At 35.2% G+C, this 13950-nt stretch overlaps 1 protein-coding gene across 8 annotated transcripts in view; it reads left to right on the forward strand.

The window, feature by feature from the left end:
- The window catches only part of LOC126235879 (broad-complex core protein isoforms 1/2/3/4/5-like), a 514245-nt gene that overhangs the window by 295215 nt on the left and 205080 nt on the right, over window positions 1-13950 (forward strand). The window contains exon 6 of one of the 8 annotated variants that reach the window (XM_049944791.1): window positions 6235-6681. The exons of 6 other annotated variants lie outside the window; for them this stretch is intronic. In XM_049944791.1, coding sequence (XP_049800748.1) covers window positions 6235-6569 — 335 coding nt within the window. In that variant the 3' untranslated portion in view covers window positions 6570-6681. Of the gene's footprint in view, window positions 1-6234; window positions 6684-13950 lie in introns of those variants that run through there. One more of the 8 variants, XM_049944789.1, reaches the window with a different exon arrangement.

Below are 13950 nucleotides of genomic sequence, written 5' to 3' on the forward strand. Positions count from 1 at the left end.
ATAGATGAAAATAAAAATTTTGTAGATGTACTGAGAAGGAATGCTTAGTATTTTTAATTTTTTAAATAATAGGTGACATGATGTTCTTGTTTGGACTAAACACATGTTTCTTATTATTATATTTTGGATTGTAAGTAATCTCGGACCGTTCCTAGAGTTTCCCCAGAAAATTATGCCGTATCAAATTATAATGTCAAAGTAGCTGTCGTGTCCGTAAGGGGAGAACCAGATAAGACATTCATCGCATAAGCTAGGCTGTTTAGTTTGCTTACTAAGAAGTCTACATGTCCCTTCCAGTGTTTATGCATTTCTAGATCATTTGCCATATTTGTGAAAATATTAATTTTGTATCTACCAAATCTGTGTTACATACACAGAAAAATGTGCTCTGATAGATTATTTATTATTGTCACATTTGTTATTTGGTGATAATTATTAAGCAGTTAATATAATCTATAAATATGATACAGTGTCTTGTAGTTCTGTACACCGAAATATGTATTTCTTGCGCTGTTGGCCATAAAGCAGCAGTAATTTTGCTGTATTTCTTGCTGTTGTTGACATTAGTGCACCAATGAATATAGATATGGTGGCTTTTGAAGTTATTATATGTGCACCACATTATAATGGTGGGTGTGCATGTGTTAGGTAGAGAAAGAAAATTTTCAAGTGTCATTCCTCCTGAAACTCTCCAAAAGGAATGAATTAGCTCCATTCTGATATGAAGGAAATGTTATGATATAGATCCTGGGGTTCTTACATGTATTTCTGATATTTTTCTTAAGTGGTGACACCCTGATGACAAACCCTTTCAAGAATCCAAATCAGATCCTATTGTAATGGCTGATTCAGCACATGTAGGTGGAGGAAATTATACCTTAACTAAATTTCAAGGATGAAAGTGATATTTATTGAGGTACAGCTATGTCTTCTCATTAACCTTAAGTACAGGAAAGTGACCTTTAGTTGTATGTCTACTGTCTGTGGACAAGGACAAACTATATTTGATAGAAGAAGCATTTCAAAACAAATCCATCATAATAATTTAAGTGTGTACCGAGCACCACAATTAATTTTAAATTGTTCTTAAATCGTATGGAACCTCTACTGGACTATTCAACAGCAGAAATAGTGGTTGTTGGTGATTTTAAGGTAGATTTTCTTAAAAACTCTTCCAGTAAGAATTTATTACTGTCAGTAACACTATCATTCAACTTCAGTTCCTGCTGTAAACCTCCAAGTAGCACAGCTAATTGCTCACAAACAGCATTAATAATATCTGTATAAAAAGAAAAGTTATATTGCAGAACCATTGGTCAGTGGCTCTCAGACCATGATTTGTAATTCCTTTTGTTAAATGTCAATACTGAATGGGATATAAAATCTACTGTATATGAATTCAGGAGGATAGTCCGTAAACCAAAAATTAATTATTTTAAGACACTTCTCTAAGACATGAACTGCAGTGATGTATACAGCAGTCATGAAATGAATGAAAAATACAACTTTTTAAAATAAAGTATTTACCTTATTTGACTACTGTTTCCCCCCAGAAACTAACCCAAGTTATACAAAAGTCTACAGAGATGCTGTAGGTTACTCAAGTAATGAAGGTATCTTGTAAAACAAAAAGGAGACCGTTCAAAATAATGGTTCAAATGGTTCTGAGCACTATGGGACTTAACATCTGAGGTCATCAGTCCCCTAGAACTTAGAACTACTTAAACCTAACTAACCTAAGGACATCACACACATCCATGGCCGAGGCAGGATTCGAACCTGCAACCGTAGCAGTCGCGCGGTTCCGGACAAGGAGACTGTTTGTCAGTCAAAAATAACTCTGATGTTGAGGCTACAGCTCATTACAGGATGTGCTGCAAAATATTAAAGACAGTAATGTGGAAACCAAAGAAAATTTATTATGAGAAAAGAATAATCAAACCATGTAGTGAAATAAAGACAGTGATGCTTCCTTCACTGGTAGAACCAAACATGAAAAAGAGCAGGTGACATTAAGAATAAATGATACATTGGTAACAGACATGTGCAGTGTTGCAAAACTTTTTAACAAGCACTTCATAATTGGGTTTGTCAGGTTCAGTAGGTGCTACCATGATGTATCTCACACCAATCATTACAAATACCTTCAGCAATATGAATATGACCCTCACTACACCGGTAGAAATAATGCCCACCATAAAATATTTAGAATCAGAAAACTCAAATGGTTATGATAAAATATCAACAATATTAATTAATGAGTATGCTTCTGATTTTATTAACATATTAAGTTATCTGTACAGTCAGTCATTAATCAATGGAACATTTCCTGAATGGTTGAAATATGCTAAAGTTAAACCTTTGTTTAAGAATGGAGATAATGAAGTACTCTTGAATTTTCACCCAGTTTCACTTTTTCCAGCAGTGACAAAAATTTTAGAAGAGGTAATATACAATCAGATTTATAACCATCTGACAACAAATGAGATGCTGTGAAAAGTCACAGTTCGGATGTGTAAATTATCAGGTAATGAAAAGGCTATCTACACATGCAGCATGAATGTACATAATTCTTTAGACAATAAATTAAAGGCTAGTGGTATATTTTGTGGTCTGTTAAAGGGATTTGACTTGGTAAATCAGAAAATCCTTTTAAGTAAATTAGAATATCACAATGTAACAGGAACTGCTGCAGACTGGTTCAAATCCTGTAGCTCTTAAAGGAAACAAAGGGCATCACTAGGAAAGAGACTTGTGTTAAGCTACCAGGTGTCATCAAACTGGGATCTAATTTCATGTGGTGTCTCATAAGGTTCCATTTTATGGCCCTTACTTTGTTTTGTGTGTATCAATGACCTTCCTATCTGTAACATTGCCATATGCCAAGTTTGTTTTGTTTGCAAATGTTGCAAACATGGATGTAAAGGGAAATCAAGTATAGTCCTAGAAAGATTAGTTAGTGAAATTTTAATGGATATTAGTAAATGATTCATAGCAAATTCTTTGTCACTAAAATTTGAAAAATACACCATATATAGTTTGGTACTTGTAAGAGGTATGCCTGGAATATGATGACAGGTGGATAGAAAAGTTGACAGTGTTAAATTCTTGGGATGACAGCATGTGATAATAAATTCAATTGTGAAAAGCATATCACAGAACTGCTGTAGCCTCTAAACACATATCTACATGCAATATGAATGTTGTCAGACATAAGTGATACAAAAGAAAAAAAGAGAGCATTCTACACTTTCTTTGATTCCATGACATCGTACAGGATAATTTTTTGGAACAATTTATCAAGTCAAACATAAGTTTCCTCCTACATCCAGAAACATTTAATAAGAATTACTGGTGATGTGACCTCAAGAACATCCTGCAGAGGCTTGTTTACTGCAACCCAATACATTTATTTGTTAATGAAATTTGTCATTAAAAATACAGGTATATGTTCATGTCAAACCAAGAGCTGAGTTCATGGACTCAATATGAGAAACAAGAATAATTTTCACAAAGATTTAAGTCAGTTACACTGGTCCAGAAAGGTGTCCATTATTCAGGAACAAACATTTACAATCACTTTCCGGCATTCATAAAAAGTTTAGCTGTCAGTAAAGTTTAGTTCGTGAGGAGGCTAAAGGATTTATTGGTGGCCAACTCATATTTCATTGATGAATTTCTTGGTAGAAACAATTGATACATATATGCTACTAATGCTGTCAAATATGGTAATGCGAGTATTAGTACAATCTGACTTCTGTACAAATGCAGTACAGTAAAGTGAACATTGTGAATAAGAGCTTGTACAATGATTTTTTTACTTAATGATCCATGACTGCAACAGCCTACTATTAAATGAAAATCTGTGTAAGATTTTTTTGACTTATTCTGTATTGTGTGTGCAGTTAGTCTTCTTGTGAATCACTACATTCCTGTTAGGGCTCCAAAATGGATTTAACTTATGTGCTGTACAAGTGGGTATTAAGATTCAAGTGGGTTGGTTTTATTAACACAATATCGCACAGCTTCGTTACTCGGTTGGTTAAGTGTACATCCAAGTAATCCAGAGGTGCACAATTTCAGTTAAGATCTGTGATGACGATGATGATGTTTGGTTTGTGGGGCGCTCAACTGCGTGTTCAGCAGCACCTGTACAGTCCCAATTTGTACACAGACCAATGTTTAACTCAGTCCAATCTAGCAACTGTCATGAATGATGATGATGATGATGATGATGATGATGATAGCAACACAAACACCCAGTCCCGGGCAGAGAAAATCCCCAACCCAGCTGGGAATCGAACCTGGGACTCCATGATGCAGAGGCAGCAACGCTGCCCACTAGACCAAGAGCTGCAGACTTTAAGATCTGTGGAAGGTTTGTTTTTCTTTATAAACATTTATTGTGTGTTCTTTTTTTCCTGACATGTTCTACATCTTGAAGGATCTATTGGAATGAAAAGTACACTTGCTCTAATCTAATCAGAAGGAGTTGTAAGATTTATGTTTGCCGACAAATTGCTGATAAGTCACTGATTGCTTCTTGGTTTGCATTTTCCTTTTTCCCTTTAACATCTTTCGAATCCATGAAGGAAATTCCATTTCAAAACATTAATTTTGAATATCAACTTTTAAATATTTGTACAAGCTTTATGGTGAGCAATTTTTTCCAGTGATTATGATTATTTTCTGTATTGTGTGTGCAGTTAGTCTTCTTGTGAATCACTACATTCCTGTTAGGGCTCCAAAATGGATTTAACTTATGTGCTGTACAAGTGGGTATTAAGATTCAAGTGGGTTGGTTTTATTAACACAATATCGCACAGCTTCGTTACTCGGTTGGTTAAGTGTACATCCAAGTAATCCAGAGGTGCACAATGTGAAATTCAGCTCAGGCTAAGAGTGTTTTCAGCCTCCTAATGTGTGTTTCACCCCTCCCAGTATTTTGTGCATGTAAAAATAGTGCTATTGAACCATAACTCAAATTCTTTGTTGAACTGTAAATCCACACATAGCTGATTAAGTGAGCTAATACATAGGTCAGAGGAAAGCAAGAACAATACCACCTCAACTAGGAGAGTGCGTAGAAAATCACAGTGGTGTTTAAACCAGCCATTAGGATAATACTACTTTACTTCTGGAGAAACCACTACTGTTGTTAAGCTTTGAATTTGGAAAAAAAAAATGCTTTGAATGTTTGAAAAAAATGTCATGTTTTATGTGAACAGATAACTATCTATTGAGTACATGATTGTATAAAATATGAAAGTTAAGTTATTACCTACTGTACATTATTCTTTTCATTTTTTCCAAGTAATGTAAAATTACATTTTCCCCGTGTACAGTGGTTTTTATTCTTGAGTCATCAAGCAAATTAATTTTGATGGAATTTTCATGTCTTTGCTCATCACTGTGTCACTTAACTTACTACCTTTTCCTTTCATGAGAGAAATTGTCATGGTATTCATTTATTAATAGTGGTAATTGGAGGCTATTAAAGTAAGTACAAAAATTCTGCTCCTGGTAATGTCTGTACAGTATGCTCATATTAATACTGATGCGTGCCACCTCAGAAGATGAGTTTCTTGCTACAGACAGGAAGCTATTTTCTTCAGAAATTTCTTTTTATAGCTTAGTATTATTTGTAGTCGCAGAAGGAAATTCATGAAACTGAACTTACATATTATGCTATGCTGTGCATCAGTGTGTAATTATAATGTTCTTGTCTCCATTTTAACATAGTGCCAGAATCTAACTTCTGGTACTTGTTCTGGAGCTTTCACAGAGAGGTTTTGTAAATACAAGGAAGAGATGAACTAATATCTTGATCCATCAAAGCAGAACATTTGAAGCTTGTGTGAAATTTATCTTCGGATTACTGAATTGAAAAAGAAGTCACTCTAATTCTCAGTTACAATAGTAAAACATGTGTTTTCTTCTGTTTGTTACATAGCTTGTTTTTGTGTTTCATGACTTATGTAATTATAACTGACATTTTAGTGGTTTTTGGAGAAATGTGTCTTTATTTAATTTCCCATACATTCATTGAAATGATTATGGAAAATTTTGCAAGTTGAAACCCTTATCACATTTAGCCTTGGAGTCAGGTACAATTAAAATTCGCCAGTACTTGTCATAACAAGTACATGTTATCAGTACATGTGGGGCTTACTCCAGTGGAGATGGGGACTGCTGTCCAATTATGGATACTTATTGAGGTTCCTCTCCCTCCAGAACCTGAGGCGGTGTGGCTGGATGAAGAACTCGGATGGTGGCCCACCAGTGGAGGGACAATACCTGAAGCACCGGAGCTGGACCAGTCGTCACGTCAGGCACAGACAAAGCCCTTGCACCTACCCGTACCTGCACCCCATTCCACATCTCAGTTCCGATGGCCTTATGCGTGCAAGCTCTGTGACAAAGTGTTCAAATCTGGCAGCTCGTTGTCCAAACACAAAGACGTACACCGAGGTGCGACACGCTGTCCAGTATGCAATGTCGTCCTCAGCCGCCTGGCCTATCTCAAGCACCACATGGCAACAGTACATGGTTTACTTCATGCACTGTAGAATTGTGTGTTCCTTTTTGGTGGTTTTACTGTGAATATCTTCATCATTTCCGGTTGCTATGGTAACAGTAGTGTAAATACACTATTACCAGAACAATGTGCAATACTGTTTTTTATAATCTTGACACTAATATCTGTCTTTGAATGACGTAAGGGATGATAGGCATCACAGGATTTGATTCCATAAATAGTCTGTCAGTTCCTAAACATTTTGTTAGAAATGGAACTAAGAAAATTTGTTTTTAAAAAGAACAAAGTACTGTTTCTTACAGGACATAACTGTGTGTCTTTAGCACCCATTTCAGAATTTCATTTTATCATGTATTATTTCTCAGTAAGTATTGTTGGTTGTACAGCAGTCTCTGTAGAAATGTTGATGTATTGCTGTAGCTGCTATAAGGCAGTACTGTTAAGGCAATTTTTGTAAACATATCTCATATTTATCAAATAATTTCAGTATCCTTTTGATATTTTCTGGAAATAATTTTCTTGTTTATCAAGAGCTACTCTTCCATGGTAGACACTCACAGGTTCATAACTGTGTACAAGGAATTTACTTTTGAGTGTGTTGATTTACAGCTACATGTGAATTGAGTGCTCATGGGCAGAGAGGAAATAGCACTTTCGTTGACTGTAATGTCGATAATGAAGTACTTGAATATAATATTTATTGGGTGACTGTATAAAATGGACAGAACATATGATACATGCGCAAGAAGATTATACACTGTAATTTTCTGAACTTCAATAAATATAGCTTGTGGGAAAGAAGACTACTTGTGAACTCAGCCCCTTTTTGACATGTTGTATCACTTATTGTCTAAGAATGACTAAGGAACTTCATTCACCTGAAGAGTGGCCTTTCACCGAAGGTGTTGTTTACTGTCAGTTTGCTAATGTGCGTAAGGTCTCACATTGGAAACAATCAAAAGAAAACTGTTGTGAATCTGGCTTGCCTTAGATGTTTGTAATACAAACTACATTCACAAACATGTGCAGCACAGAGTTCATAGGAATAAAATTAGAACAAGCACGCAATTCTTCATTTTGTTTCTCTTTGTGCATAAATAAAATGGAGAGGTACCTGATTGAGAATGATGAATTTATCATTCACTATTCAAAACTTCATGTCTTGCAAACTGTGAATATGTATCTATAATAGAAATTTTCTTCCCATGTTGGAAGTGGAAAACCAAGATCATAGGATAAGCCAAAAGGACAACAAAATGAACCTCAAAACCAATGAAAAACTCTAACATAAAAGAGCACAGTTATTGTCTATGGGAACAAGAATGTTGCTGGACTGCTTTATTAGAAATTGCTTGCAATATTTCTTGGTAGGGACCAGTCATGAAAATTCACAAGGGGCACCTTTGTAATAATTATATTTACATCAATTTGAATTAAAGCAGCATCTGCTGCAACTAAAGGAACTTTTACAGTAAAAATTAATCATGTATGATTAAAGGAGACAAAAGCCCAAAAAATACAGATGGAAAAATATATAGAACAGATTTTGCACAAAAAAAGAACCAGCCATAACAGATTTTCTATCATATACTGAATCCTTCTTTTATCAAGCTCCTAAACTTCCAAAAAAATGAAGGAATACCAAACCTTTAAATTTTTGAGAACTTAGCATTCTATAATTACACTATATTCCTGGTTCATTTCATAGAATTAAATTATCAACATAACAATTTCCAACTGCAGGTATGGGTAGTAGCACCACTGCTAATTGACAGAATTTTTTAGACTTATTCTATAATTAATTGTGTCTGAGGTCATTAAGCTCATCAGCTGAACTTAATATTGTGGTGCTTGACATAAATAAAAATAATAAGCGAAAATCTGCAAGGGTCTTGAATGAGAAAGAAACAGAGGAATTCAAAAAGTATTTGTGAAATACATACAGGAAAGATACATACCATACACCTTGTGTAAATAAAGTATTCTGTAACATAGTTTCCTTTGAAAATTACTGTCCTAAAAAATAACCTGTGTCAGTAGATTAAATGCTCCTAAACTCTGGCTTATAAATGGCATCAAAATAGTGAGCAAAACTAAGAGAAAGATGTACTTAACATACAGGAATACTGATAATCACATAATTAAATCAGATGAAAAATTTGATTATAAAATTCTCTGTAAAGTCATCAGAATACTGAAATGTTTGTATTAGGGCTAGCCAGGAAGTAAGCTATCAGATTGGTGCATAAGGTTTTAGCATTTATCCATAAGTTTAATAAATACAACAGGTACACATAACAGAGGCTTTAGTCATCAATAATATATTCTCCTTCACTATTTACGGCAGTCTGCCAATGCTGGGGTAGCTTTTTGCTTCTGCGACTGTGGAAACCACGTGGTTTTTGAGGCAAAGAGCTTGTCAAGCCATGTTCAGAGCCCATTTCCACCCAGAAAGGAAGTTTCTTGAAGGTTGTTCAATAGAGAGCAGAAAAGGTGAAAATCTGAGGGCACATGATCAGGTGAAGAAGTTGGGTTTGGAATGATTTCCCAACCCAACTCCTGTAAAGTGTTTTTTGACAGTCTATCAGAATCCAGGTAGGCCTTGTCACGGTGTGCTCTCATTTGAGAGTCATCCTGGTTGTTTTTCTTGGCATGGACTGTGTCTGCAAGATGTGCTTGGTTGTTGACAATAAAAGTCAGCAGTGATGATTATACCTCAGATAAGTAATTCATAGTACACCACACCATTGCTGTTCCACCAGCACCATAATGTTATCTTTTGTGGGTGTGCACAGATTTTTGTATGGAGAGTTGCTGATTTGTTTGGGCTGAACTATTCCTTTCTTTTCCACACATTAGCTTAAAGGCACCATTTCTCATACTAGCAATGATGCAGAATAGGAATGGTCAGTTTTATTCATGAGCCAATTGTTGACAAGCAAACAGAGATGCAGGTATGGCACCTGCTGATTTTTGTGATTTTGGCTTAGAGCATGTTGTACCCATACGTCTGATTTTTGAACCTTCCCTGTTGCATGCAAATGTTGCATGATGGTGGAATGATCACAGTTCATCATATTTGCCAGTTCTCGAGTACAGTAACATGGATCATTCTGGATTAATGCGTTTAAACAATATTTATCAAACTCAAAATGTCTTCCTGAATGAAGAGAGTCACTAATGTCAAAACAAATCTCCTTAAAATGATAAAAATATTTTCTTGCCATGCTCTGTCCAATGGCATTATCCCATACATGGTGCATATGTTTCTGGCTGCCTCCATTGCTGTCACACCTCTATTGAACTCAATGGCATTATCCCGTACATGGTGCATATGTTTCTGGCTGCCTCCATTGCTGTCACACCTCTATTGAACTCAAACAGAAGAATATGTCGGAAATGTTCCAATTGCTCCACTTGGCATTCCATTTTCTAGAGCCTACAGCTCCACTCACTATTTCCAAGTGAAAAAATGACAACATGTTAATGCAAATAATAACAGTGAACTACAAATAAAAAATTACAATCAATAAATAAACCCATAGTAACCAGAATACCAACATGCAGAAAAAAAAACACTACAAACTTACACACCAATCTAATATAAATACAGTCCTGGAATACTTAAAGAATATTTATTAGAAAAATCTGAAGTATAAACATTTGTATTACTTTTCTACTTCACTGCCATTCAGATTTTTGCATACATCTTAATTAGTTGGCAAATATCATCTGTATAAAATTTTGAGACACAAGAGAATAGTTATTTCATGACAGTGTCTTAGAAGTTCCTTATCAGAGTCAGTTCATTGAGAAGAATCCATTTTTTCATGGGCATGAAAATGTATAAGAGAGTTGGAGGTATCACTGGACTAGGGTCATTGTTCCAAAACATCTTGTTTCAGCTTACTCAATGGTTTTTGTGTTTTCTGGGTAATGTATGGTGAAGCTATTTGCTGCAAACACAATAAATGTTGCATCTGTTCAGATGGGGCATTTTGGTATATCCAGCGTATAGCTTGAATTTAGCAACAAGTGATTTCCACACCTTCAAGCATATGAAAATGTGTGTTAGTTCCCAAACCTTTTGATATGTTGATTCAATGTATCAAATGTTGAGTTATAATTTAATATATTTATGGAATCATAGCCAGATAAATTTGATACAGTGTTGCTAATGATACACTGTATTAAAAATGTCTGTGATGAATGAAAGTAATTCTAGTTACTGTCTTACATTTGACAGTTGCAAGATCCACATTGAACCTGTATAAGGGAGAAAAGAGCTGGCTTATTTGATGCTTTTGTCAAGCTTCACCATGTCATTTTGGATTTACAAATGCATATGGACAGTGATTTTCAGTATATAGCAGGGAATAAAAATATGAGATAAGGAGTATCCTGCAGTACAGTGTTTTATATTTGTATTTATTTGGTCCAACGAATCTTGATTGTACAGTACAGCACATCAAATGTTGGACATGGATTGAGGAACAGTGAGCAGTGTGAGTGAGTAACACAGTCCAAAATACAAACTCAGCAGGTAACTGGAATAATTATACAAAAAACATTGTGTGATTATGTAGAGTGAGAACATGTAGTGAGAAGTGGGATGAGAAACTGAGACAGCAAAAATAGTTAAGTATGTGTGTCATGTAGAAAGGATAGTGAAGAACCAACGTGCCGGCAGATGTGCATTCACCATATTCTGTATCTGTGAAAACAGATCAAAAAGACCAGGGAACTTTGAAACTTATAGCTTGTTAAAATTTATGTACTGGCATATAAGTTAGCAGGAACTCTACAGTCACACATGAGAGATGTTTGATTCTTGAACCTTAAGGGCTCCTTTGAGTTACATATAGTGATGGGAGGAAAGATTCATTAATTTTTGTCAACAGGACAGAAGAGGACTGGAGAAAACAGAAAGTAATAGTGGAGTTTATTGTAAGCTAGCATTAATTTTGATTTTGTCCAATGTTGTCACGTTTCTCTAGGGTCAAGGCTCTGAATTACTTTCCCTCTAGTCCATTAAACATTTTCTCTCCTTTCAGTCTCTCTCTTTTCCTATATTCTCCATACAGAAGAACCTTCACTTCTGCTTCTGAAAGCTTGACATTCATACCTCTTGTGTGTGACAGTACAGTGTCTGCTGCCAGCCATGCCGGTAAGTAGATATTTTAGACCTGTATTAAGATTGAGCTTGTGGACAGTAACCAGCCTTTGGTGATTATGGCAATTTGTGTTGATACAGCAGAATACTCAAATGAACATCCACATATAACAGACATTATTTATTCTGTAATAAGTGATGATGGATTTACTCTGTACACTTATATGTTATGAGACGTACACCTAAATATATCTAAATTTTTCCTTCTTTTAATCTGTGGTTGAAGAGTGTGAATAATGCTTTGGTCTTCTTCCTTTTTTCTTCCTTTAATTTGTGCTTGAAGAGTGTGAATAGCCTGAAATGCAATGCTTCTTCCGTAAGGTGACTCAGAGACAGTGCTGTAGAAAGCCTGTTTCCCCTCTCTCCTGCAATGGTTAATATAATTAAGGCACATTGCAGTATTGGCAAAATCAGATGATTATGGAACTCATTTTAGATATCCCTTAGAAATCTGAGACAACTTATTTTGGAAGGCTTCATTATTTTTAAAGAAAATCTGTTCACCAATTTTTAGTTTAATAAGAGACATGAATCATGAGCAGAAGTCTAGCATCTACAGAATAACACCATACAGTATTTCAGTGTTCAGATTTGTAAAATGTCATATGGTTTGGTCTGCAAATATCTCAGTAATTTCTAAAGTACTTGTGTTGGAAAACTTAATCAGAGTTCTATTGTGTGTAGCTACATTATATTTTCCTCACTCATGATAAAATTTTATGCTTTGCTATTGATGTGCTTTTAAGCCCTGCAAGCTATGGTATGGCATCTAGTGGAATGTACACAACATGCACACTATCATTGGCCCCTCAACCCCTTTCCTTTCTTTTCCACAGACAAATGGTCAATAGGAAAACTATCTTCTTGTACGACTATTGTACAAGTCTGATTTTAATTTTTCCAGTGTTGCTCCCCATGCCCCCTTTCTTTATCCACTGTCCTGATTCCCTCCCTCCCTCACTCTTCTCCTCCCTCCCCACGTACGCACACTTTTCCAGTGAAAGTGTTCTGTAAGTTATTTAGTTTGTTAGTATGCGCTTTGTTGAGCATATACTGGATAAAAGTTGTAGTTGTGTCTTTCTGTTAGACTGTAGAAAGTCTAGAGAAATAACTGAGAACTTCAGAGGAAACCTCAGCTCACTAGTATTTACATTACATTTCATTTCATTAATACTTGTTCCATAGATCATGAATACAACATATCATAATGATGTGGAACATGTCACTATAACATAAGTTTTCTTTACAGAAAATAATTAATTTTTATTTTTCATTTTATTATTTTTTTACTGTTACTACTTCATACCTAAAAATTCAGCTGTTGAGTAGAAGGAGTTGCCATTCAGAAATCCTTTTAATTTGTTTTTAAATATTGGTTGGCTCTCTGTCAGACTTTTAATGTTATTTGCCACATGACCAAATATTTTTGTGGCAGCGTAATTCACCCCTTTTGGTGCCAAAGTCCTTTCTTCTAATGTTGTAGCTGTGCACTTTGCTGTTGTTTTTGAATTGGGATGGGTTATTAATAACAAATTTCAGAAGTGAATATATGTATTGCGAAGGTTCTGTGAATATCCCAAGTTCCTGAAATAAATGTCTGCAAGGTGATCTTGGGTGGGCTCCAGCTATTAGCTATTATTGTGATTATGTGCTTTTGTGCAATGAATACTTTTTTCTTAGTGATGAATTACCCCAAAATATGATGCCATATGAAAGCAGTGACTGAAAATAGGCATAGTAGGCTAATTTATTGATATGTTTATCACCAAAATTTGCAGTAACCCTAATAGCATACATAACTGAACCTAATCATTTCAGCAGATGATCAATGTGTTTCTTCCAGTTCAATTTCTCATCAATGCACACAACCAGAAATTTTGAATATTCTTCCTTAGCAACAGAATTCTGTTCATAGTCTATATTTATCAGTGGTGTTATGCTGTTTACTGTACTGAATTGTATATACTGTGTTTTCTCAAAATTTAGTGAGAATCCATTTGCAGAGTACAACTTAATGATTTTCTGAAAGACATTATTTACAATTTCCTCAGTTGATTTATGTATTTTGGGTGTGATTACTATAGTTGTACCATCAGCAAAAAGAACTATCTTTGCATCTCCATGAATATAGAGTGGCAGGTCATTAATAAATATTAAGAACAATAAGGGACCCAAGACTGAACCCTGTTGTGGGACACCATTCTTGATACCTCTCCAGTTAGAGGACTCTGCTGATTTT

Source organism: Schistocerca nitens, chromosome 2, assembly GCF_023898315.1.
Source record: "Schistocerca nitens isolate TAMUIC-IGC-003100 chromosome 2, iqSchNite1.1, whole genome shotgun sequence".
Taxonomy (NCBI): Eukaryota; Metazoa; Arthropoda; class Insecta; order Orthoptera; family Acrididae; genus Schistocerca; species Schistocerca nitens.